We start from the raw sequence: 25,865 nt of genomic DNA on the forward strand, positions 1-25,865 counted from the left end.
CCTGAACCTATCTAGGTATACTTTACAACAAAGGATACAAAGTGAACAAAGCAAATTAGATAATAGAAGTAAATTGGAAAGTTGTTTAAAATGGTATGCTCTTTCAGAATCATGAAAGAAAATGTTTGGTTCTCATGTCCTTTTTAAATATATATATATATATATATATCAGAAAAAAACAAATACAAGGTCCAAAGGACTACATATAACGGGAACAAAGCCTTACATAGTTATCTATACAAAACATATAATACGCTAATAATTGTGCAAACAAATAATAATGCACATCAATACAAATAACTCCCATCAATCTAGGGCTAAGTGTAAATAATAAGCTAGGCATTATATCATGCAAAGCATAGTCCCAAATCTCCTGATTTAACAAACAATCCAAATGATGGCTCCTATTTTATTTCTGGGTTGCAACCTAATCCACATAAATTAGCAATAGTTGTAATCTTAAAAATACATTTTGTTCTGTCCTGAAAAAGTGAAAAGTAAATGTCCCATGTGAAGTAGCTGGTGCTGTGTGCCGACTAACTAATCGATAATGAGATTAGTTGACAACTTTTTCATAATCTATTATCAATTATGACGATTAGTTGTTGCAGCTCATATATATGGTGCAATTAATCTCAATATGAGGCTATGAATATTTGAACTGCATAAGGCTGCAATTTTGTTACCAAAACAAACAATAAAAATGTCCAAAATGGCTTCCTCACCATGACACATCAGTCACACAAACGATCCAGCCCAGCAGCAGCACTGATCACTCCTCTAAGGGGGTGGACCAGGAAGCGTTACATCATTGTCACAGTACGTAATGCTAACACCGCCATTTTACTTGCCTAATGGTTTGTTGCTTTAGTCCTGAGGTGTGCTCAGACAAAGGTGGTGAACTGGCAGCGCTTTTTTTTTCTCTGGCCTATTCACTCTGTAGTGCAAATTGCAAGGGGAACAAGCTGCTCTTTTAAACAGTTAAATGCATTTTTAAATGGAAAATGTTTGTTTAAAAAATAGCCGGCTAACATGGCTGAGAGATGGAAACTTCAACTCATTGAAAAAAGTGTTATGGCGTGGGCTAATTTTCACATATTAATCTAGACAGTGAGAAATTATACATTTTTAGCCTTTTTATATCCCTTTAACAGCAAGTGGTAAGCATGGTAGAGTTTACCTCACTACCTAGGTGGACCACTATTATGAAAGATTACATTTCACAGCAGCATTTTATGGTCATCATGAATCTAAAAATATATACAAAGCCAATCGTCAGTCACTGGAACGGTGGTCACGTGCAGAAGAGGGGGAGAGGCATTGGATTTGTTGTAAGTATATAAGGATTAACCCATGAAAAATGAGCATAAGTATTTAATATGCTGCATACAGATACATATTTGGAATTTACCTTAGACTAACCAGCATTGTGTGAACGGCTAAAAACAAATCCCAAGACTTGGCAATAATCTTCAGGGATTAAAACGTGCATGCGTTGAGGAGACATTTTAATATGCTAATTAAATGATTGAGATTGGTCTGGTAGAATGCTTGTTGGACAGCCCTATTTTGTGGGCTGTCGTTTATAACTGTTTGAGAAATAAGTTTTTTATTTTTATTACTTATAGGCTTTGTTTTAAGAAAACTGTAAGGGGAAATTCTTTAATATGACAATATTAACTCGTGTGCATATTTGTTAAACTCCATAGAGAACACGTTTATAATCCTTTTAATGACCTGCTGGGCATGGGTTGTATGCATTTAATAATTCAGTTCTACCTCCCTAGTGCTATAAAAGGTGTGTGCTAATGAACTATGCAGGTGCTTATATGCAGTCAAGTGGATAATAATGTTATAGTAAATCATTTGGCTATGATCACATGCCAATCTGCTACCTCTTCCCATTTGAAACAGTGCCCATCTGTGTAACTCATCCGGCATCTGACAGTTGTGAAGATGCATGTTTATCTGAAGCTGATTTCTGTCCTCTCTGATTTAAGCAATATAACATACTTATTTGTAAATAAAACACATGTATCATGATGTTTAGAAAAGGTGCATAGTTTATACTTGTGAGAGTTGTCATTTTAAACCATAAGCTTACCTGAGTTTTGCTAACCTCCCTCTATAACTAGTTAGTATCCTTTGTTAAAGAGCATACCTAGGTAGATTCAGGAGGGCGCATGTAATATAATGCTCTATACATGTGCACTCTCCTAAGCCTACCTGGGTATGCTTTTCAACTAAGAATACCAAAAGATCAAAGTATATTTGCTAATAGAAGTATGCAAAAGATGGGGAACAGCAACCAACAATTAGGCACGGGAGCCAGGACGCAGCCACCTCCTCCACATGAAACTCCAAAGGAAAAAAGGTGTTCCAACCTTGGCAGTTTAATGTAAAAAGACCTTTATTGTGCCACTGTCCACTAGAAAATAAACAACGTTTCAGACCTACATTAGGTCCTTAGTCATGTCTACCTGAATAGTTCTTTCAAAATATGCCAGTGTCTTCTGAGAATACGGTTACTTTTATTACTCATATGATTATATTTACTTATGAAGATCAACCTTTCTTGTCCCTTCTCTGAACAGGTGCCTTTTGAAGCATAACCTCTTGTTTCTATTTGTCTAAGTGATTGGGATAGCCCCTTCTCTTAAATGTATTACCCATCTCCTCCAGTCTATCCTTGCATAATTCAGGGTCTCTGACTATCTTTTTAACCCGTAAGAACTGACTTTTTGGTAAATCTTTAAAAACATTTGGAGAATGATGGCTGGCGTACCTGAGAAGACTATTTCTGTTTGTTGGTTTAGTGTATAGGTCAGTCTTAAGAAAACCTCTCTTTGTAAACTACTGTATCTAAGAAGTTAACAGAAACCTCACTGGCCGTCAAAGTACATTTTAAACCCAAAACTGATCTATTCAAATCATCTACAAATAATAATAGGCTCTCAATGTCACCCCTCCATACGCCAAAAATATCGTCTATGTACCTCCACCAGGAGGCGCCATAGTTTATGAACAGCTTGTGAGGATACACAAAGTGCTCCTCACAGCTGCCCATAAATAATAGAAGTATATATTTGTTAATAGACCCAGCACACGCTGACTATTTTCAGCTCCCGGGGTGCATTCTAACCCAGTACAGTATATATAATACATTCAAGAAAGTTAACTTTACGTATGTGAACGTTTCAGGATGCTGCAAACCCTGAAAGTTCATGTGGTAAAGTTGCTTTGAGTCAATGCCGGAGAGTGCCTTCCTTAAACATTTTATATCGATATAATCCTGAGTTTAATTTTGACTTTCATATCCCTTTTTAACTTTTTTTTTTTAATCCACAAAACAAAATTATATTCTGCTAAATGTCGTCGGGTGCAGTGAATATATACTTTTAAACTTTAAAGGGACAGTATACTGTAAAATAGTTTTTCCCTTAATGTGTTTACAATTGCTTTTTTTACCAACTGCAGAGTAAAAAATGTATGAAAATTAGCTTTTTAAGGTTTATTTCTGTATATTAAAGCTCGGATTTTGTGTTTTGAAGCCACAGCCTAATAAAATAGGTTGAGCTTGTAGGTATAATCAGATCTCATTACTGTATCACATTGTGCACATATACCTGCTTCTTTATCTTATATCTGTCCTTAAAACAATCACCAATACTTTGAGAGAACAATGGAAAATCAACATTTTACTATCTTATCTCTGCTTTATCACACTGGGAGTGTAATTTCTTCTGCTGGCTGTGTTTACAAAGATTATCTATAGCTGGTACGCGCGGCCACAAACTTTCAGAATAGGTGGGGATACCACATGTTAAATTAACAATTTCAAATGCCAATATAAGGGTAAAGGAGCTACTTGTAAACAATTTAATACACTCCAGCAGGTAAAGTGGATCATTGGGAACAAATTAAAGGGGAGAAAATTTTTGAGTAAACTGTCCCTTTAACAATAACTGATCCTTACTTATATTTTTAAGACATTTTTTACTTTACTGTCTTTTTACTATAAAAAAAAAACACCCCTTAGCTACAGTGATTGCAGTCTAGTATATTAACATATCAGCAGAGTCTGAACATTAGAACAGATTAAAGGGATAGTAAACCCAAATATTTTCTTTTGTGATTCAGATAGATCATGCAATTTTAAGCAACTTTCTAATTTTACTCCTAGTAATAATTTTTCTTTGTTCTCTTGATATATTTATTTGAAAAAGCAGTAATGAAAGCTTTGGAGCCGGCTTATTTTTGGTTCAGTACCCTGGATAGGGCTTGTTGATTGGTGGCTACATTTAGCCATCCATTCAGCAAGCACAACCCAGGTTCTCAACCTAAAATGGGCCGGCTCCAAAGCTTTTTTTTTTTTATTCTTTTTTTATTGCTTTTTCAAATAAAGATACCAAGAGAACAAAGAAGAATTTATTATAGGAGTAAATTAGAAAGTTGCTTAAAATTGCATGATCTATCTGAATCATGAGAAAATATTTGGCTTTACTATCCCTTTAAGTGTTTGCTGTCTGCAATTGTTTTTGTTTTTTTTTAATGGTCAGACACGGTCACTTCCACAGTCCTTGTGTTAAGAAAAATATCTATTTAGCTTCATCAGAAATAATCAGATACGTTCCAAATTATGGAGACAGATGTAGCAAGGTTTGGCATGTAAAGCTTCAATTTTTAGGACATAAAGTCCATAATTTTCGTATTTAAAATGCATGAAAGGGGAACAAAATAAATAATGAACGTAAATTGTACTGTTTTACTGTGCATAATTAAACATTTTATATTTCAAACTGCTTACTGTCCCCTTTTAAATGTTGTCTTTAGGATTTCCTTATTCCCAACCCCAAAATAATGATTATGATAATACCAAAATACATGATTATTACAGTCTAGGTCAGGGGTGTATTAAGGCCTAGGCACACAAGGCCCATGTCTAGGTTGGCAGATTTGGGGGCGCGGCATTTTTTTACATTGCCCCCAGCCGCTGCACTAGGGAGTATTATACTTTAAAAAAATGTTAAACTCGGTCCGGCTTGTTGCCGACATCACGTAACAACGTCAACCAATAGCCGCCTTCCTGACTCTGCACATTGCGGGTCCTGACTCTGCTCTAATACGGATGTGAGATGCAGGAAGTTCGGGAACAGCAAGCAGGTGATTCCCCCAGTAAGGATTCAGACTTCAGTCTGACAACAGTGCTAGAGTTTATTTATATTTGCAATATCATGCAAATAATTTTTTAAAAAAAAAACAGCCCTGCTGCGTAGCTAAAGACATCCTAACACAGATTCAAACGAGAAACCTATTTGCCTTAACCTCAGGGTTAGTCTGTTAGTGGCGTCACATGGTGCTAACATACTGCATAAACTTGGGAGAAGAGTACATTGATCCATTATGTGACCAGTCACCAGCTTTATATCCAGCAAACGACCGCGGTTAGTACCAAAATTAGGAAACCATGAAAAAGAATGAAGTGTTTCTGGAAGTTCATTGTACCGTATATTTAGGGTATTGCAAGCCTTAGCTGCTTATACTATCTACTGTTCTATATATACTGAACTGATGTAATTATTTGTTTGCTCTTTTTCGCTGTTTCCTAATTTTGAGCTGGACTAATCCGGTCTGACTTTTAAGTGTGGTACTAACCGCAGTCGTTTTCTGGATATAAAGCTGGTGACTGGTCACATAACGGATCAATGTACTCTTCTCCCAAGTTTACGCAGTGTGTTAGCACCATGTGACGCCACTATCAGATTAACCCTGAGGTTAAGGCTAATAGGTTTCTCGTTTGAATCTGTGTTAGGATGTCTTTAGCTGCGCAGCAGGGCTGTTTTTATTTAAAAATTTATTTGCATGATATTGCAAATATAAATAAAGGAAAGTGGCTAAAGACTGCCTGCACTGCATAGGTTAGGTATATGACCTAAGGCTAAATGACTATAGTTATTAAACATATTCTGTAATCCCTTTTGAAAGAACAGCATTTAGGCATATTGATAATATATTGCCTAAATATAATATAAAAGCATTGTAAATTTAAATTAACATTAGTTCTGCCCTTCATAGTTATGGCCATGAGTAGAAGAAGTACCTGACATTACAACCCATAAGTAGTAACGGGTAGAACCAATCAAACAACATATCTCTAGATAGAGAGAGAGAGAAAGCACCAGCGCTAACTAAAACTCAAGTGATGGTATTGTATATATGCTTCTATTTGTGAGTATATGTTTAGTATAGTTAGATACCTATATGTGATTATGTGTTTAATATTGAGTTGAACTCAAAATCTTTCTGTGTAGCATATACAGAACTCACAAATAATAGTCCCCTTTCTATAAATAGAAAACTAAAATGAAACAGCGGGCTGCCTAGAAATTGACACAGTGTACCCTTCACTGTAAAAGGTATGGTGCAAAGAGATATCAATAATGAAAGTCAGGCGCTCTGCTATATACCGTAGTTTCTTCCAGAAATATAAATATATTCCTTTTTTTAAGAAAAAACAGTTTTCAATAGTATTTGTATGACAGTTTTATGCTATTGAGGAAGGTTTCCTTCTATTCTTTATGTAATGTCATGAAGTAAGTTATTCCTGCTTACCAGCTTGTACCCCAATCTTATATATCTATATCTGTGTACACATGCTAATTCAACCCATCTGGGTGTATGCAAGTGTTTTGCACGCCTGGTGAACATGGAAAAAAAAGTCAAATTACACCCGACCAAGAAATATTATGGTCAAAAAAGGCCTAAAACCTTGGGGGGTTGGGGTGGGGGAGAGCAAAATTTTGAATGCCTAGGGCAGCACAGAACCTAAATACGCCACTGGTCTAGGTGTAATGTTAGCAAACCATGATTGGTATCCCTGCATTCTCATTGCACTTATCAGAAGATGAACAGTGACCTCTAGTGTCTATAACCAGATAAGAATTCAAAATAGCTGTTAAATCCAAGTTAGGCATAATGGATATATTTTGTTGGTTTAAAGTGAGAAAATAGGATATTGCCCTTATGTAACTTTAAAGTGCATCTGTAACTTTCTCCTTTAAGAAGCTAGACAAAGAGGTGCAGCTAATATCTTGTAAACAAGAATGAAAGATTGATGATATTGCATGAGGTGTCCCGCTATTGATTAGTGGGTTTATAGTGTAATGTGAGCTTGATACTATGGGTTATCTTCTGTGCTGTAGGTAGTTGGCTGCCTTTTTTGGGGGAATTGGGACAGCAAGTCACCAAGAAAATTTGCAAAATAGACCTATTGGTATTTTTTATATTTATTGACTTTACTGTGGTTTAGTGCACTTAGGATATGTATTGCTTATGTTTATATTTATTATTATTATTATTCATAATAATAATAATCATGAAAGAACATCTGTGGCTCTGTCCTAATGTCATATCCTAGATTTTGAACATATTTGACAAGCCCTGGTATATATTGTGTGTATGAATAATATATGAATGTATGAAATTTATAAAGCTGTATGTATGCAGGTGTATGTATGTCTTACCACCCCCACCCCCCCGTATATATAGTTTTTTTAAAACTTTCCAGTGCAGCCAATGCTTAGGAGGAATCCTTCATGCGATTTGAACTGTTAAAGACCATGCCTGTGTACTGCAATTATTATTATACAACATCTTCGGTTTAGTGATGTACCTCTTGCACAATGTTTTTCATATCTCCTTTGCTGTGGTTAGTTAGACAGATATAAAGGAGCTCTTGCGCTGATCAAGCATTCACTGTGTAGTACTATATAATGTCCCTTTAAGTTTCTCATTTCCATTAATAAACTTCAGAAACTTTAAATGTCTCTCTGCTTTTTCACATTTGATTGAGAATGTTTTAAACTCTTCTGTTACAAAACAGGCTATTTCTGGCCTGTACTAGAAATGTTAACTCTTGGAACCTTCCAGGGGATACAGAAATTAATGATATAGGGAATAGTTGAAGGAAGGGAAGTGCTTGCTTATCCACAATGGTCAGTGACCTGGATGGGAGCTGATTGCAGCCCAGAAAAAGAATGTTGAATCGCGAAAAAATCTTCACTATAAAATCTAGCGACTGTGATATTTAAGTATGCAGTCCAACTGATAGTGTTGTACAGTAGCTCTGAGGCTCAGACACAGCTATCCTACAGTTTTGCAGTGTGGCACCATTGATCACAATCATTAGATTTGGATTACATATATCTACATATGTATCAAGAAATGCACTCTATTCCTTGCTCTTGCAGTGACATAATGTATAATGCCTTGCTTCACTGGCTGGCTTCCACAATTTATACAAATGTGAGAACCTGTGCTTGGGATCTGTTCTGGATCTCTTCATTTCTTGCTGTTTTTTTTCAGACTTTGGAGTTATTTGTTGGATTTCGTTTTCTCTCACCATGAGTGGCAGTGCCAAGTTTTTGTGCTTTATGCGTCTCGTTAACTATTATGGGCCCCAAAGCTATCTTCTACTCAAGACTGACAATTGTAGAAACAGTGGTTATTATGATAAGTTAGATTACCATTCAGAATTCTGTTCTATGGGTCTTTGTCAAATTTTATGTACTTAAAGCAACATTCTGATGCAGAAATGACTTGCTCTTATTTGTTGGCATCAGTAATGCAAAAATGGCATAAACTAACTAAAAATGTTTTTACCCCGTAAAAGGGGTTAAACACCATAGATAAAGTTCCGCTTGGACGCTTCATAATTTCATCTCCCAAGCGGGAAACTGACATGTGAGTGTTTGGTTCACTGGCAGATTCTTGCTCGGGTACTGCAGAATGTGTGGCTCTTGTTTTGGCACTTTATCTGTGTGTTTAACCCCTTTGCAGAGGATCAGTTATGCAGATGTTACCTGCTCTGTGTTAGAGCATGTAATTTTTACATCAGAATGTCTCTTCCTTCTAAAATGAATTAAAGGGACATTGCTGGATACAACTAAAATAGAATAGTTAGTACTCGCCATGCTAGTGTTTTCCTTCGGTACCTACATATTTCTTTGAAGCCATTATCTTTTTTTAACCCCTTATGCTGGTTAGTGAAACTCTTGATCTTCCCACTAGGCGCCACCATTTTAGAGCTTTAGTATTCTCGCATCCTGTAATAGAAGTATTGCGCATTTACAATCAGTGGCATTGTCAAACAATGTCATGCACTTTAGTTTAGCGTGCACAATATTGTCAAGCCACATCATGCACTTTAATTTAGCTTGTACAATATAGAGCAAGAGCTGTACGTTTTTTTGAAGCTTCTGCATTACTCTTATTCCTGAGAGCATTTGTATTTCTCCAACATTGGTGTGTCCGGTCCACGGCGTCATCCTTACTTGTGGGAATATCTCTTCCCCAACAGGAAATGGCAAAAAGTCCCAGCAAAAGCTGTCCATATAGTCCCTCCTAGGCTCCGCCCACCCCAGTCATTCTCTTTGCCGTTGCACAGGCAACATCTCCACGGAGATGGTTAAGAGTATGTGGTTTTTAGTTGTAGTTTTTTATTCTACTATCAAGAGTTTGTTATTTTACAATAGTGCTGGTATGTACTATTTACTCTGAAACAGAAAAAGATGAAGAGTTCTGTTTGTGAGAGGAAGATGATTTTAGCAGCAGTAACTAAAATTGTTTGCTGTTTCCACATAGGACTGTTGAGATGAAGTAACTTCAGTTGGGGGAAACAGTTAGCAGACTTTTCTGCTTAAGGTATGACTAGCCATATTTCTAACAAGACTGTGTAATGCTGGAAGGCTGTCATTTCCCCTCATGGGGACCGGTAAGCCATTTTCTTAGTCTCAAACAGAATAAAGGGCTTAATATGGGCTGTAAAACTGGTAGACACTTTTATGGGCAAAATCGATTGCTTTATTTGAGCATTTTATACATGTTTATGCTTGAAATTCACACTTATAAGCTTGGGGAACGTTTTTTAACGTCAGGCACTGAGTTAGACACCTTTTCAGTCAGGAAGGGCCTTCCCAGTTGTAGGCTGAGCCTCATTTTCGCGCCATTACTGCGCAGTTACTTGTTGAGAGCAAGACATGCAGATGCATGTGTGTGGATCTGAAAGTTGTTGGAAAGGTTCCTAGAAGGCTTCATTTGGTATCGTATTCCCCCCTGGGTTTGGTAAAGTCGCAGCAAAGGCTGTAGCTGGGACTGTAGAGGGGTTAAAACTGTAACCGGCTCCGGTTTCTTTATTTTAAGGGTTAAAGCTCTGAAATTTGGTGTGCAATACTTTTAATGCTTTAAGACACTGTGGTGAAATTTTGGTAAATTTTTAACAATTCCTTCATACTTTTTCACATATTCAGTAATAAAGTGTGCACTGTTTAAAATTTAAAGAGACAGTAACGTTTTTGTTTTAAAACGGTTTTTGTGCTTTATTGACAAGTTTAAGCCTGTTTAACATGTCTGTACCTTCAGATAAGCTATGTTCTATATGTATGAAAGTCAATGTGTCTCCCCCTTCAAAATTGTGTGATAATTGTGCCATAGCGTCCAAACAAAGTAAGGACAGTACTGCCACAGATAATAAAATTGCCCAAGATGTTTCATCAGATGAAGGGAGTAGACATAGTTCTACATCATCTCCTTCTGTGTCTACGCCAGTTTTGCCCACGCAGGAGGCTCCTAGTACTTCTAGCGCGCCAATGCTTATTACTATGCAACAATTGACGGCAGTAATGGATAACTCCATAGCAAATATTTTATCCAAAATGCCTACATATCAGAGAAAGCGCGATTGCTCTGTTTTAAACACTGAAGAGCAGGAGGGCGCTGATGATAATTGCTCTGTCATACCCTCACACCAATCTGAAGGGGCCATGAGGGAGGTTTTGTCAGATGGGGAAATTTCAGATTCAGGAAAAATTTCTCAACAGGCTGAACCTGATGTTGTGACATTCAAATTTAAATTAGAGCATCTCCGCGCACTGCTTAAGGAGGTGTTATCTACTCTGGATGATTGTGACAACCTGGTCATTCCAGAAAAATTATGCAAGATGGACAAGTTCCTAGAGGTTCCGGTGCACCCCGACGCTTTTCCTATACCCAAGCGGGTGGCAGACATGGTGAATAAGGAGTGGGAGAAGCCCGGCATACCTTTTGTCCCCCCTCCTATATTTAAGAAATTATTTCCTATGGTCGACCCCAGAAAGGACTTATGGCAGACAGTCCCTAAGGTCGAGGGGGCAGTTTCTACTCTAAACAAGCGCACTACTATTCCTATCGAGGATAATTGTGCTTTCAAAGATCCTATGGATAAAAAATTGTAGGGTTTCCTTAAAAAGATTTTTGTACAGCAAGGTTACCTTCTGCAACCCATTTCGTGCATTGTTCCTGTCACTACAGCAGCGTGGTTTTGGTTCGAGGAACTAGAAAAGTCGCTCAGTAGAGAGACTCCGTATGAGGAGGTTATGGACAGAGTTCACGCACTTAAGTTGGCTAACTCTTTTATTTTATATGCCGCTTTGCAATTAGCTAGATTAGCGGCGAAAAATTCAGGGTTTGCAATTGTGGCGCGCAGAGCGCTTTGGCTAAAGTCTTGGTCAGCGGATGTATCTTCCAAGACAAAATTGCTTAATATCCCCTTCAAGGGTAAAACTCTCTTTGGGCCAGAATTGAAAGAGATTATCTCAGACATCACTGGGAGAAAGGGCCACGCCCTCCCACAAGATAGGCCTTTCAAAGCCAAGAATAAGTCTAATTTTCGTTCCTTTCGCAATTTCAGGAACGGACCGACCTCTAATTCTGCATCCTCTAAACAAGAGGGTAATGCTTCACAAACCAAACCAGCCTGGAAACAGATGCAAGGCTGGAACAAGGGTAAGCAGGCCAAGAAGCATGCTGCTGCTAACAATACATCATGAAGGAGTAGCACCCGATCCGGGACCGGATCTAGTAGGGGGCAGACTCTCTCTCTTTGCTCAGGCTTGGGCAAGAGATGTTCAGGATCCCTGGGCACTAGAAATAGTCTCTCAGGGTTATCTTCTGGAATTCAAGGAACTACCCCCAAGGGGAAGGTTCCACATGTCTCACTTATCCTCAAACCAAATAAAGAGACAGGCATTTTTACATTGTGTAGAAGACCTGTTAAAAATGGGAGTGATACACCCAGTTCCAACGGCGGAACAGGGAATGGGATTTTACTCAAATCTGTTTGTAGTTCCCAAAAAAGAGGGAACTTTCAGACCAATTCTGGATTTAAAGATCCTAAACAAATTTCTCAGGGTTCCATCGTTCAAAATGGAGACCATTCGAACGATTCTACCTACAATCCAGGAAGGTCAATTTATGACTACCGTGGATCTAAAGGATGCGTATCTACATATCCCTATCCACAAGGATCATCATCAGTTCCTAAGGTTCGCCTTTCTGGACAAACATTACCAGTTTGTGGCCCTCCCATTCGGGTTAGCCACTGCTCCAATGATTTTCACAAAGGTACAGGGTCCATTCGAACATCCAAATCTGGTCTCCCTCCAGCTGACGGCTTGGAAATTGAACGCTTGATTCTATCAAAGCGTGGGTTTTCAGATTCTGTGATAGATACTCTGGTTCAAGCCAGAAAACCGGTAAGTAGAAAAATCTACCAAAAAATATGGAAAAGATATATCTGCTGGTGTGAATCCAAGGGATTCCTATGGAATAAGATCAAAATTCCAAAGATCCTTTCCTTTCTACAAGAAGGTTTGGATAAAGGATTATCAGCGAGTTCTCTAAAGGGACAGATTTCTGCGTTATCTGTCTTACTACACAAACGACTGGCAGCTGTGCCAGATGTTCAAGCATTTGTTCATGGTTAGGATCAAGCCTGTTTACAGACCTTTGACTCCTCCCTGGAGTTTAAATCTAGTTCTTTCAGTTCTCCAAGGGGTTCCGTTTGAACCTTTACATTCCATAGATATTAAGTTGTTATCTTGGAAAGTTTTGTTTTTGGTTGCTATTTCTTCTGCTAGAAGAGTTTCTGAGTTATCTGCTCTGCAGTGTTCTCCGCCCTATCTGGTGTTCCATTCAGATAAGGTTGTTTTGCGTACTAAGCCTGGTTTTCTTCCAAAGGTTGTTTCCAACAAAAATATTAACCAGGAGATAGTTGTACCTTCTTTGTGTCCGAATCCAGTTTCAAAGAATGAACGTTTGTTACACAATTTGGACGTAGTCCGTGCTCTAAAATTCTATTTAGAAGCTACAAAAGAGTTCAGACAAACATCTTCTCTGTTTGTCGTCTATTCTGGTAAAAGGAGAGGTCAAAAAGCGTCTTCTACCTCTCTTTCCTTTTGGCTTAAAAGCATCATCCGATTGGCTTACGAGACTGCCGGACGGCAGCCTCCTGAAAGAATCACAGCTCACTCTACTAGGGCTGTGGCTTCCACATGGGCCTTCAAGAACAAGGCTTCTGTTGATCAGATATGTAAGGCAATGACTTGGTCTTCACTGCACACTTTTGCCAAATTTTACAAATTTGATACTTTTGCTTCTTCGGAGGCTATTTTTGGGGGAAAGGTTTTGCAAGCCGTGGTGCCTTCTGTTTAGGTAACCTGATTTGCTCCCTCCCTTCTTCCGTGTCCTAAAGCTTTGGTATTGGTTCCCACAAGTAAGGATGACGCCGTGGACCGGACACACCAATGTTGGAGAAAACAGAATTTATGCTTACCTGATAAATTACTTTCTCCAACGGTGTGTCCGGTCCACGGCCCGCCCTGGTTTTTTAATCAGGTTTGATGAATTATTTTCTCTAACTACAGTCACCACGGCACCCTATAGTTTCTCCTTGTTTTTTCCTCCTGTCCGTCGGTCGAATGACTGGGGTGGGCGGAGCCTAGGAGGGACTATATGGACAGCTTTTGCTGGGACTCTTTGCCATTTCCTGTTGGGTAAGAGATATTCCCACAAGTAAGGATGACGCCGTGGACCGGACACACCGTTGGAGAAAGTAATTTATCAGGTAAGCATAAATTCTGTTTTTTTTTTTTTTATGCAACTATTAAACTGTTTTTAAAAAACTTCAGATATAAAGCTTCCACTCTATTGTGTAAGATCAACTGATGTACAAGGTACAGCTGTCAAAAAGAAAGCAATGCCACTGTTCATAACTTCTGTCATGGGGTACAAGAATATGTCTGCTCCAAGATGGCAGCACCCATTGTGAAGAGCCAGATCTTTAATATCCAGAACCTGTAATGCGCCAATAGCAGAGTGAATAGTAACCATACTACTGTAGTTGTACCCTTTAATTCAGAGACTTCTCGTGATAAATGCAACAATATTAAACATAAGCCCATTCAACGTTCTCTGCCTTCTTTGCATCTTCATTTTTATTCACGGTTTTCAACTAAAGAGAAATCCTATAATTGGTAACGCCTTTTTTTTTCTCTCTTGTTCCCCAGGTATAACATCAAACAGAACTGAAATATTACCAGACTTTCAGATAGGGAACATGGAAGGTAATTGTTCCATGGTCATTTTTGACAGTTGTGTGACCTTTAACCTAGAATAATATTGATGCTGTAATCAAATTTATTTAAAACCAAAGTAAAAAGTTCCTTAGCTCTCTTGAATATAAAATCCTATTTGGAGATTAGGAAACTAATTTTAAAGGTATTTTAAAAATGTATCTCAAGTGATAAGATACAAAGGGATAGGAAAGTCAAAATTAAACTTCTTCTATTTTCAAACGTGCTTTTGTTCTTTTGCTAGCCCTTGTTGAAAATTAATAAGCACATATCCTACACATGGCAGCTAGGTGCTGATTGGTGCCTGCACACATTTTCTGTTGTGTGTGGCTAACTAGATGCGTCCATCTAGCTGCCAGTAGATTGGAAATGAGAGAAATATTTTGGGGTTTCCTGTCCCTTTTTAACTATATCTAAATCCACAAGGAAATGGAAATAAAATCCTACACAACTCTGTTAGCGGTGCTTTCCTTACAGATTTGGTTTCTATATTAAACCTCATGGTTTGAGTTAGGCATTTGCAAATTAGTCCAAAAAGCAACATTGCCTATCGGTATAAATGAACCACGCCTATCTAAACTTGTCAAGCTCCCACAATGCTTGCAAAAATTAATCTAGGATCCTTAGCTTCAGTGATTTTTATATAAAATGTGCTTATATCAATGTTAGATAATTATTTAATTTCATTTGCAAACTTATTTCAATTGTTCCGTATTGGTTCTTGTCAATGGCCTTCTCAAAAATACAAGTTTAGTCTTTTGTCTAAATGCTTTCTGGTTTTATTTGGATACATGCTTCACTACCACAATGGAGCTCAGGTTTGGGCAAGATTGTCTGAACTGATCCATCCTACTTACAGAGAAACCTGATCCTATGTTGACCATGTCAGCCTAGGTGTCTACTTTTTATTAATTCAAAACATAGGATATAAGACAAGACACAGTTATCTAATATGATTGTGAGGAAAACCACAATATGTTTTTCAGCCTTCACTTACAGTTTTCATGATGGAGTTTTTGTTTGCATTTTTAAAGGGATGCTAAAATCAAGATTAACCTTTCAGATTCAGATCGAGCATACAATTTAAAGAGACTTTCCAATTTAATTCCATTATTAAATTGTGCAGTTGTTTCATATGAACACTTTGAGGCAACAACTACTACTGAGCATGTGCAAGTATTCAGTGTATATGAGTCTGTGATTGGCTGGTAGCTGTCACTTGATACAGAGGGCTGGTAAATTGTGAAATTTGTCAGAAAAAAATCTACTGCATATTTAAAATTCAGTAAGGGCAATTGCATTGTCTTCTTTTGTTTTGTTTTTTATTATGTACTTGAATATGCAATTCTGTATTTGATGGATGGTATTTTTAAAGTTGAATACATTGATTTTTCTACTGTGCTCAGAATGCTTTTCTGAGGTTTAGTATGGGAAGTTATACCTGAAAAGTATTTAGAGATAAAATTATTAAATTATGAAGTGGGCGAACCATATACATTTATTTTTGGTGCATTTATAGATTTGTTTCTGAAGGAGTTTAATTTCATGAATTTTCCACCTACATAAACTGTTTGAGGGCAGCGTTATCTTTTTCGTACAATTATCATCCTTTTATTTGGAAAATACCAGCAGATTACATGGAGTAGGAGTAATATATAACATATTACTTATTTTACATTTTCAAATTCATATGCATTCAACAAGACGGTATTGAAATAGCAAGGTTCTTGCTCAGAATTGTTTTTCTTGGTGGTGTTTTTATAATTTAAAATCTGTTTTACACTTACAGCTGTATTCATGTAAAACTTTAAAGAGACCTAAAACTGAATACAATAACATGCTATGTGGCCCTTGTGGTATACTTGAATATAAAATTAATGCCCAACTTTGCTATTTAAGACAAGACGTGCTCTCAGTTCTGATCTTGAAGCTTACAGTGGCTGATTGATAGATGAAATACTGCCTAGTGTATACACTATTATGGTAGTCGCCACTGAGGAGGAAAAATACGAATTATGCTAATTAACACAGATTATTCTGTAAGTAGACCTGGTGTACCTTGAGAGCAAGATTTATTTTCTTTATTATTGTCTTTTTACGAGGATTCATTATTTATGATCGGTATTCATGATCAGTTCAAATAATATAAATAACATCAGTTAATTACATCCTAAGCAGTGAGTGAAAAATGTAATTTTCTTGGCAATTTAGTGCTGAACATAAGAATTGGGTAATTTTTAATTTACTCTGGGACTAGTGTAATTTTCTATCAACATCCAAATAGTGTTTCTATACCATTCTAAGTGTACCCAGACTTCCTCTTTTGCTGTTCACTGACATAAATAGTATTTGAATCCAGTATATACTGTATATATAAAAAATACTTAACCTATAAGATCATTAGCTTGCCTCAGTGAGCTTCTGTCACACCCCATCCAAGTATTTTTTCATGCCTCCCTTCATTACATAGCCCTTACCAAATTTAAAAATTGTATGGAGGAGACATTCTCGGTTCTTACCCAGACATGATGATAGTCCAAGCCAGCAACTCAGACTGGATAGCCCGTTGCATCCCTTAAATCACAGGAGGCACGTAGACTTTAACAGATTTTAACCTTTTATATCAATTGCAAAGAACTCCTTGTTTATTTTGCATTAAAGAGTTTTGCCAGAAACAAGTCTCCCAAATCCGTTTTTGTTAAAATGGACACCAGATCAAAATTATCGTCGGCTACCAAAGATTTGGTTCACCCCGGTCTGGAGAAAAGTATCGCTATTTCTTATCAGATCTTGTCAATTTTACAGCAAACTGGAGTTTTATAGCTCTGTTAAACAATCTCAAGATCATATTTCAGAGGTGTGTGCGAAATCTTCATCTAGTAAAGGACAAATTGCTCCCAGATGAGATGCATAAGGGTTACTTTAGTAAGCTGAACATTTTACACACACACCTTTGCGAAATATGATCCTGAGATCAGTTTACAGAGCTGTGTGTGAAACGTTCAGCTTGGTGTCTGCAGAATGCAGAGAGGAAGAAACGGCTGAGTTTGTGTATATCTGCAGTTTTTCTAATGTGTTCACATTACACAGACAGCTACAGCATGAAAGCTGGCTGTAAGGACGCTAGTTAGGGGAAAACCCTAGCTCTCTAACTAGTGTGTATGACAGACATATTCATATGCAGTGAAAGCAAGGTTTGTCATTTTAGCAGCAAAATTGCTAAACTAGATGATCTTTGAACGCTTTATTTAAAGGGGCAGTCAAGTCCAAAAAAAACTTTCATTTCTCAAATAGGGCATGTAATTTTAAACAACTTTCCAATTTACTTTTATCAACAATTTTGCTTTGTTCTCTTGGTATTCTAGTTGAAAGCAAACCTAGGAAGGCACATATGATCATATATAAGCCCTTGAAGGCCGCCTCTATTTTATTTACTTTTCACAGCAGGGGAGAGCTAGCTCTTGTAGGCCATAAAGATAGCATTGTGATCACGCCCGTGGCTAGTGGCAGACACTGTACTAGTTGGCTAAAAATGCAAGTCAATAGATAATAACTAAAAGTCATGTGATTAGGGGCGGTCAGAAGATGCTTAGATACAAGTTAGTCACAGAAGTAAAAAGTGTATTAATATAACAGTGTTGGTTTTGCAAAATTGGGGAATGGGTAATAAAGGGATTATCTATCTTTTTAAACAACAAAAATTCTGGTGTTGACTGTCCTTTTAAATAGCCAATATGTTGTGTATAATATCCCTTTAACTACCTCTTTACTTTTTTGAATCAGATCTCACTTATCGTTCTATTAATCTAGCTCATTCTGCTATTTCTGCTTGACACATTCCCATTAATAACGGCTATTGGTCATCATTCCTTTGTAAACTCAAAGCTATTCACATAACAAAAAACATTTTTTTGAGTTGTAGAGTGTCTAAATGAGCTATTCTGTCAGTTTTCGAAGAGTTTCTGATATTAGAGCAATTGACTATGACTTGAAAATGTTTTCTCCTTTTGGTGTTCATCCTCAAAAAGAACTAAATGTCTCTCTCAATCTGTCTCCAATCCCTTCTTTCCTGATATATTTACACTATGTCTCATCAACTGTGTTAAAGAATTAGTTGTACTTCTCCCTTTTGGTTTATCCCCTTTTTCTCACCACCTAATTTCTCATGTTCCTTTACACAAACCTGTTCTACCATTGCGTGGTGGGTTAAATGGGTTTTATCAACTCAAATGTTTGCTATGCTCAGGTCTTCTTATGTATTAGGACAAAGGATATAAAATAATATCGGTGCTAAGGTATGTAATATACAAAGAATAAAGCAACAGAGAAAAAAGATACCTCACAATAGCACTCTTAGTCCAATATACAATTTACTAAATTGAAATAGTTTACAATATCGATAAACTACCTACTGTGCACAGTGGTCACAAAACTAAACGTGTAATAGCAGGTGAGTCAAATCAAATTCCTGTCTATTGCACACTTCAACAGAAGAAAAGGGAAAAACACAGCACGTAATTATGTACGGTATAATAACAGCAGGTACAAAAGACACGGTTATGATAATACTTATCGTCAGCTGTAGGCTAATGTCTGTTAGACTGCTGTCCATAAGTGCCTGGTAACTGCTGACCAAGTGTTCCAGATGGGTCCGCTTATTTGTAATCCTTGGGTAATGATGTTCCCCAAACAAAGCAAAGGTGATCCTGGAAGGAGCTGGCAAACAAGCGCCCACAGCCGAAGACCGGGTAATCCCAGTGCACGCAAGCCGTGGCACAGACAAATGTAGCTGTCCTGACAGCGTCTCCCTCTACACCTTTGACACTTCCTGCTGGACCGGAAACTGAAGTAAATGGCTCCTGCTGATACCGCACAAAGCGTCTTCCCTTGGAATGCTCAGAATCAAACTGAGCGGATGCCGACGTACGTTTCACCAAATGTTAGGCTTCATCTGGGCTAGTGTATACTGAATTTTAGTATCCGCTTCTTTTTAAAGCTATACTGTGTGCAACTGCCCCCGGAAATTGGGCCGGTGAATATATAGGTTCCTATGTTGACAATGTGAGACACACATACATAAACAATACAAGAAACTCTTCTTTTATTATGGCTACTAATTTCTAAGTTGATTAAGCATAACATGTAAGCATAATACAATACTTAATAACATCATTACCCAAGGATTACAAATAAGCGGACCCATCTGGAACACTTGGTCAGCAGTTACCAGGCACTTATGGACAGCAGTCTAACAGACATTAGCCTACAGCTGACGATAAGTATTGATTATCATAACCGTGTCTTTTGTACCTGCTGTTATTATACCGTACATAATTACGTGCTGTGTTTTTCCCTTTTCTTCTGTTGAAGTGTGCAATAGACAGGAATTTGATTTGACTCACCTGCTATTACATGTTTAGTTTTGTGACCACTGTGCACAGTAGGTAGTTTATAGATATTGTAAACTATTTCAATTTAGTATATTGGACTAAGAGTGCTGTTGTGAGGTATTTTTTTTTTTTTCTCTGTTGCTTTATTCTTTAAATGGGTTTTATCTTTAGCTGGAGTAGAGGACTCTTTCAGCCCATTCGCTTAGAGGAGCTGCTGCCTCTAAAGCCTTCTTTTTTTTTTTTTTTTTTTTTTAAATAAACGTCTGAGTGGTCCTCTGATTCCACCTTCAGCTTTTATTTTAAACCAGTTAATATAGCAGTTTCTTCATTTATTACAATAATTATTTTGCTTTAAACTAGCAAAATATGAGTCTCTGTTCTTGTAATAAAATTCTGATATTCTGATTATCCTGACCTTGGTGTAGGTCAAATCTAGATTTTATTAAAGACAGACAAATATTTTCCCGCCCTCGCTTTTCTATGACTCTTCCTACCCCTCATTTTTACGGAATGTATATGTTAATTTATAACAAATAAGGTTATAATAATAATGTTACCTTCCTTATGTTTTCAGATTCATAGACCCGTGGTTAAAATCTCCCAGTCTATCTCCAGTTTTACATTCTACAATGTCTCTTCAGTCCTTCAAAAAATTACACTGGCTCACCATCGTCTTCAAGTTCAAAAAGTTTCACTTTTATCAAGTTTCTTCCTTCAATGGATTTGTCACCTCAGCCTTGGTTTTGGCTATTTTGTTTTTCCTTATGATTGATTTATATCATCTCTGTTTGCATTACACATGAAAGATGGTCTGGGTACACTTTGGACTGTTTATGATCACTATGAGAATGCTTATTGATCATGTATCTGCCCACCTGAACTGTACACTCTTCATTTGTCATTTGGATATCAAACCACTACTCAATTTTTTAAGACTCTTCCTCAGGCATGGCACCCCAGGATTGGCGTAAAGCTGATGTGGTGCCACTCTTCAAAAAGGGAAGCAGGGATGATCCAGGAAGCTATAGACCCAGTTAGTCTGACATCAATAGTGGGCAAGATATTTGAAGGGATTATAAGGGATTATATTGATGAGCATATTCGTGTAAACAAGATTGAGTTCTAATCAGCATGGTTTTTAGGAGAAATAGATCATGTCAAACAAATCTAATTAGATTATATGAGGAAGTAAGTAAAAATATAGATAAAGGGGAATCAGTTGGTGATATACTTAGATTTCTCCTGTTAAGTGTGGTCAGTCCACGGGTCATCATTACTTCTGGGATATTAACTCCTCCCCAACAGGAAGTGCAAGAGGATTCACCCAGCAGAGCTGCTACATAGCTCCTCCCCTCTACGTCACCTCCAGTCATTCTCTTGCACCCAACGAATAAATAGGATGTGTGAGAGGACTGTGGTGATTATACTTAGTTTCATACCTTCAATCAAAAGTTTGTTATTTTATAATAGCACCGGAGTGTGTTATTCCTTCTCTGGTAGAATTTGAAGAAGAATCTACCTGAGTTTTTTTCTATGATTTTAGCCGGCGTAGTTAAGATCATATTGCTGTTTCTCGGCCATCTGAGGAGAGGTAAACTTCAGATCAGGGGACAGCGGGCAGATTAATCTGCAAAGAGGTATGTAGCAGCTTATTATTTTCTGACAATGGAATTGATGAGAAAATTCTGCCATACCGATATAATGTAAACTCAGCCTTAAATGCAGTAGCAGCAACTGGTATCAGGCTGTCATGTATGTATATTTTACACTTCAGTATTCTGGGGAATGGCACTTCACTGGAATTATACTGTATGCATAAGACTTTAGCCTAATTTGCAGGGACTAGCAACAGGCTTTTTAATAACACTTAATTTATTTAATGTTAAACGTTTTTTGCTGGCATGTAAAATCGTTTAATTTTCTGAGGTACTGGGTGAAAAAATGTTTTGGGCACTATTTTTTTCCACTTGGCAGTCGTTTTATTTAATTTATGACAGTTTACTGATCTCTCTCACTGTTGTGTGTGAGGGGGAGGGGCCTTTTTTGGCGCTTTTGCTACGCATCAAAAAATTCAGTCAGAAGTTTATTTTCTTCCCTGCATGATCCGGTTCATCTCTACAGAACTCAGGGGTCTTCAAAACTTGTTTTGAGGGAGGTAATCACTCACAGCAGAGGTGTGAGATTGTAGTTGACTGTGATAAAAAACGTTTATTTCTGTATTTTTTTTTCTGCTATCAGGGTTAGTTATCCTTTGCTAATGGGAGAAATCCTTTGCTAAAATTGTGTTTTTTACAAAGATTTGATGCTATAACTTTTCATATTATAGTAAATTACTTGAAAAGTATTTCCAAGTTGCTAGTTTATTTGCTAGTGTGTTAAACATGTCTGATTCAGAGGAAGATATCTGTGCTATATGTGCTAAAGCCAAAGTGGAGCCCAATAGAAATTTATGTACTAACTGCATTGATGCTACTTTAAATAAAAGTCAATCTGTACAAATTGAACATATTTCACCAAACAACGAGGGGAGAGTTATGCCGACTAACTCGCCTCACGTGTCAGTACCTGCATCTCCCGCTCGGGAGGTGCGTGATATTGTAGCGCCGAGTACATCTGGGCGGCCATTACAAATCACATTACAGGATATGGCTACTGTTATGACTGAAGTTTTGGCTAAATTACCAGAACTAAGAGGTAAGCGTGATAACTCTGGGGTGAGAACAGAGTGCGCTGATAATATTAGGGCCATGTCAGACACTGCCTCACAATTTGCAGAACATGAGGACGGAGAGCTTCATTCTGCGGGTGACGGTTCTGATCCAAACAAACTGGACTCAGATATTTCAAATTTTAAATTTAAGCTGGAAAACCTCCGGGTATTACTAGGGGAGGTGTTAGCGGCTCTGAATGATTGTAACACAGTTGCAATACCAGAGAAAATGTGTAGGTTGGATAAATATTTTGCGGTACCGTCGAGTACTGACGTTTTTCCTATACCTAAGAGACTTACTGAAATTGTTACTAAGGAGTGGGATAGACCCGGTGTGCCGTTCTCACCCCCTCCGATATTTAGAAAGATGTTTCCAATAGACGCCACCACACGGGACTTATGGCAAACGGTCCCTAAGGTGGAGGGAGCAGTTTCTACTTTAGCTAAGCGTACCACTATCCCGGTGGAGGATAGCTGTGCCTTTTCAGATCCAATGGATAAAAAGTTAGAGGGTTACCTTAAGAAAATGTTTGTTCAACAAGGTTTTATATTGCAACCTCTTGCATGCATTGCGCCTGTCACGGCTGCAGCAGCATTTTGGTTTGAGTCTCTGGAAGAGACACTTGAATCAGCTCCATTAGATGAGATTACACACAAGCTTAAAGCCCTTAAGTTAGCTAACTTATTTATTTCGGATGCCGTAGTACATTTAACTAAACTTACGGCTAAGAATTCCGGATTCGCCATTCAGGCGCGCAGAGCACTGTGGCTAAAATCCTGGTCAGCTGACGTTACTTCTAAATCTAAATTGCTTAATATACCTTTCAAAGGGCAGACCTTATTTGGGCCCGGGTTGAAAGAAATTATCGCTGACATTACAGGAGGTAAAGGCCATGCCCTGCCTCAAGACAGAGCCAAACCTAAGGCTAGACAGTCTAATTTTCGTTCCTTTCGTAATTTCAAAGCAGGAGCAGCATCAACTCCCTCTGCACCAAAACAGGAAGGAGCTGTTGCTCGCTACAGACAAGGCTGGAGACCTAACCAGTCCTGGAACAAGGGCAAGCAGGCCAGGAAACCTGCTGCTGCCCCTAAGACAGCATGAATTGAGGGCCCCCGATCCGGGAACGGATCTAGTGGGGGGCAGACTTTCTCTCTTCGCTCAGGCTTGGGCAAGAGATGTCCAGGATCCCTGGGCGTTAGAGATCATATCTCAGGGATACCTTCTGGACTTCAAATCCTCTCCCCCAAGAGGGAGATTTCATCTGTCAAGGTTGTCAACAAACCAAATAAAGAAAGAGGCGTTTCTACGCTGCGTACAAGATCTTTTATTAATGGGAGTGATCCGTCCGGTTCCGCGGTCGGAACAAGGACAAGGGTTTTACTCAAATCTGTTTGTGGTTCCCAAAAAAGAGGGAACTTTCAGGCCAATCTTGGATTTAAAGATCCTAAACAAATTCCTAAGAGTTCCATCGTTCAAAATGGAAACTATTCGGACAATTTTACCCATGATCCAAAAGGGTCAGTACATGACCACAGTGGATTTAAAGGATGCTTACCTTCACATACCGATTCACAAAGATCATTACCGGTATCTAAGGTTTGCCTTTCTAGACAGGCATTACCAGTTTGTAGCTCTTCCATTCGGATTAGCTACGGCTCCAAGAATCTTCACAAAGGTTCTGGGTGCTCTTCTGGCGGTACTAAGACCGCGAGGAATTTCGGTAGCTCCGTACCTAGACGACATTCTGATACAAGCTTCAAGCTTTCAAACTGCCAAGTCTCATACAGAGTTAGTACTGGCATTTCTAAGGTCGCATATATGGAAGGTGAACGAAAAGAAGAGTTCTCTCTTTCCACTCACAAGAGTTCCCTTCTTGGGGACTCTTATAGATTCTGTAGAAATGAAGATTTACCTGACAGAAGACAGGTTAACAAAGCTTCAAAATGCATGCCGTGTCCTTCATTCCATTCAACACCCGTCAGTAGCTCAATGCATGGAGGTGATCGGCTTAATGGTAGCGGCAATGGACATAGTACCCTTTGCACGCCTACATCTCAGACCGCTGCAATTGTGCATGCTAAGTCAGTGGAATGGGGATTACTCAGACTTGTCCCCTACTCTGAATCTGGATCAAGAGACCAGAAATTCTCTTCTATGGTGGCTTTCTCGGCCACATCTGTCCAGGGGGATGCCATTCAGCAGGCCGGACTGGACAATTGTAACAACAGACGCCAGCCTACTAGGTTGGGGCGCTGTCTGGAATTCTCTGAAGGCTCAGGGACAATGGAATCAGGAGGAGAGTCTCCTACCAATAAACATTCTGGAATTGAGAGCAGTTCTCAATGCCCTTCTGGCTTGGCCCCAGTTAACAACTCGGGGGTTCATCAGGTTTCAGTCGGACAACATCACGACTGTAGCTTACATCAACCATCAGGGAGGGACAAGAAGCTCCCTAGCAATGATGGAAGTATCAAAGATAATTCGCTGGGCAGAGTCTCACTCTTGCCACCTGTCAGCAATCCACATCCCGGGAGTGGAGAACTGGGAGGCGGATTTCCTAAGTCGTCAGACTTTTCATCCGGGGGAGTGGGAACTTCATCCGGAGGTCTTTGCCCAAATACTTCGACGTTGGGGCAAACCAGAGATAGATCTCATGGCGTCTCGACAGAACGCCAAGCTTCCTCGTTACGGGTCCAGATCCAGGGATCCGGGAGCGGTTCTGATAGATGCTTTGACAGCACCTTGGACCTTCGGGATGGCTTATGTGTTTCCACCCTTCCCGATGCTTCCTCGATTGATTGCCAGAATCAAACAGGAGAGAGCATCAGTGATTCTAATAGCGCCTGCATGGCCACGCAGGACTTGGTATGCAGATCTAGTGGACATGTCATCCTGTCCACCTTGGTCTCTACCTCTGAAACAGGACCTTCTGATCCAGGGTCCCTTCAAACATCAAAATCTAATTTCTCTGAAGCTGACTGCTTGGAAATTGAACGCTTGATTTTATCAAAACGTGGTTTTTCTGAGTCAGTTATTGATACCTTAATACAGGCTAGGAAGCCTGTTACCAGAAAGATTTACCATAAGATATGGCGCAAATACTTATATTGGTGCGAATCCAAGAGTTACTCATGGAGTAAGGTTAGGATTCCGAGGATATTGTCTTTTCTACAGGAAGGTTTAGAAAAGGGTTTATCCGCTAGTTCCTTAAAGGGACAGATTTCAGCTCTGTCCATTCTTTTACACAAACGTCTGTCAGAAGTTCCGGACGTTCAGGCTTTAGCTAGGATCAAGCCTGTGTTTAAAACTGTTGCTCC

At 38.6% G+C, this 25,865-nt stretch overlaps 1 protein-coding gene across 3 annotated transcripts in view; it reads left to right on the forward strand.

Moving 5' to 3' along the window:
• The window catches only part of LSR (lipolysis stimulated lipoprotein receptor), a 115,062-nt gene that overhangs the window by 14,461 nt on the left and 74,736 nt on the right, over nt 1-25,865 (forward strand). The window contains exon 4 of one of the 3 annotated variants that reach the window (XM_053691256.1): nt 14,382-14,438. The exons of the other annotated variants lie outside the window; for them this stretch is intronic. Coding sequence (XP_053547231.1) covers nt 14,382-14,438 — 57 coding nt within the window. The remainder of the gene's footprint in view (nt 1-14,381; nt 14,439-25,865) is intronic. 3 annotated transcript variants of the gene reach the window in all.

Source organism: Bombina bombina, chromosome 8, assembly GCF_027579735.1.
Source record: "Bombina bombina isolate aBomBom1 chromosome 8, aBomBom1.pri, whole genome shotgun sequence".
In the NCBI taxonomy this organism is placed as follows: domain Eukaryota; kingdom Metazoa; phylum Chordata; class Amphibia; order Anura; family Bombinatoridae; genus Bombina; species Bombina bombina.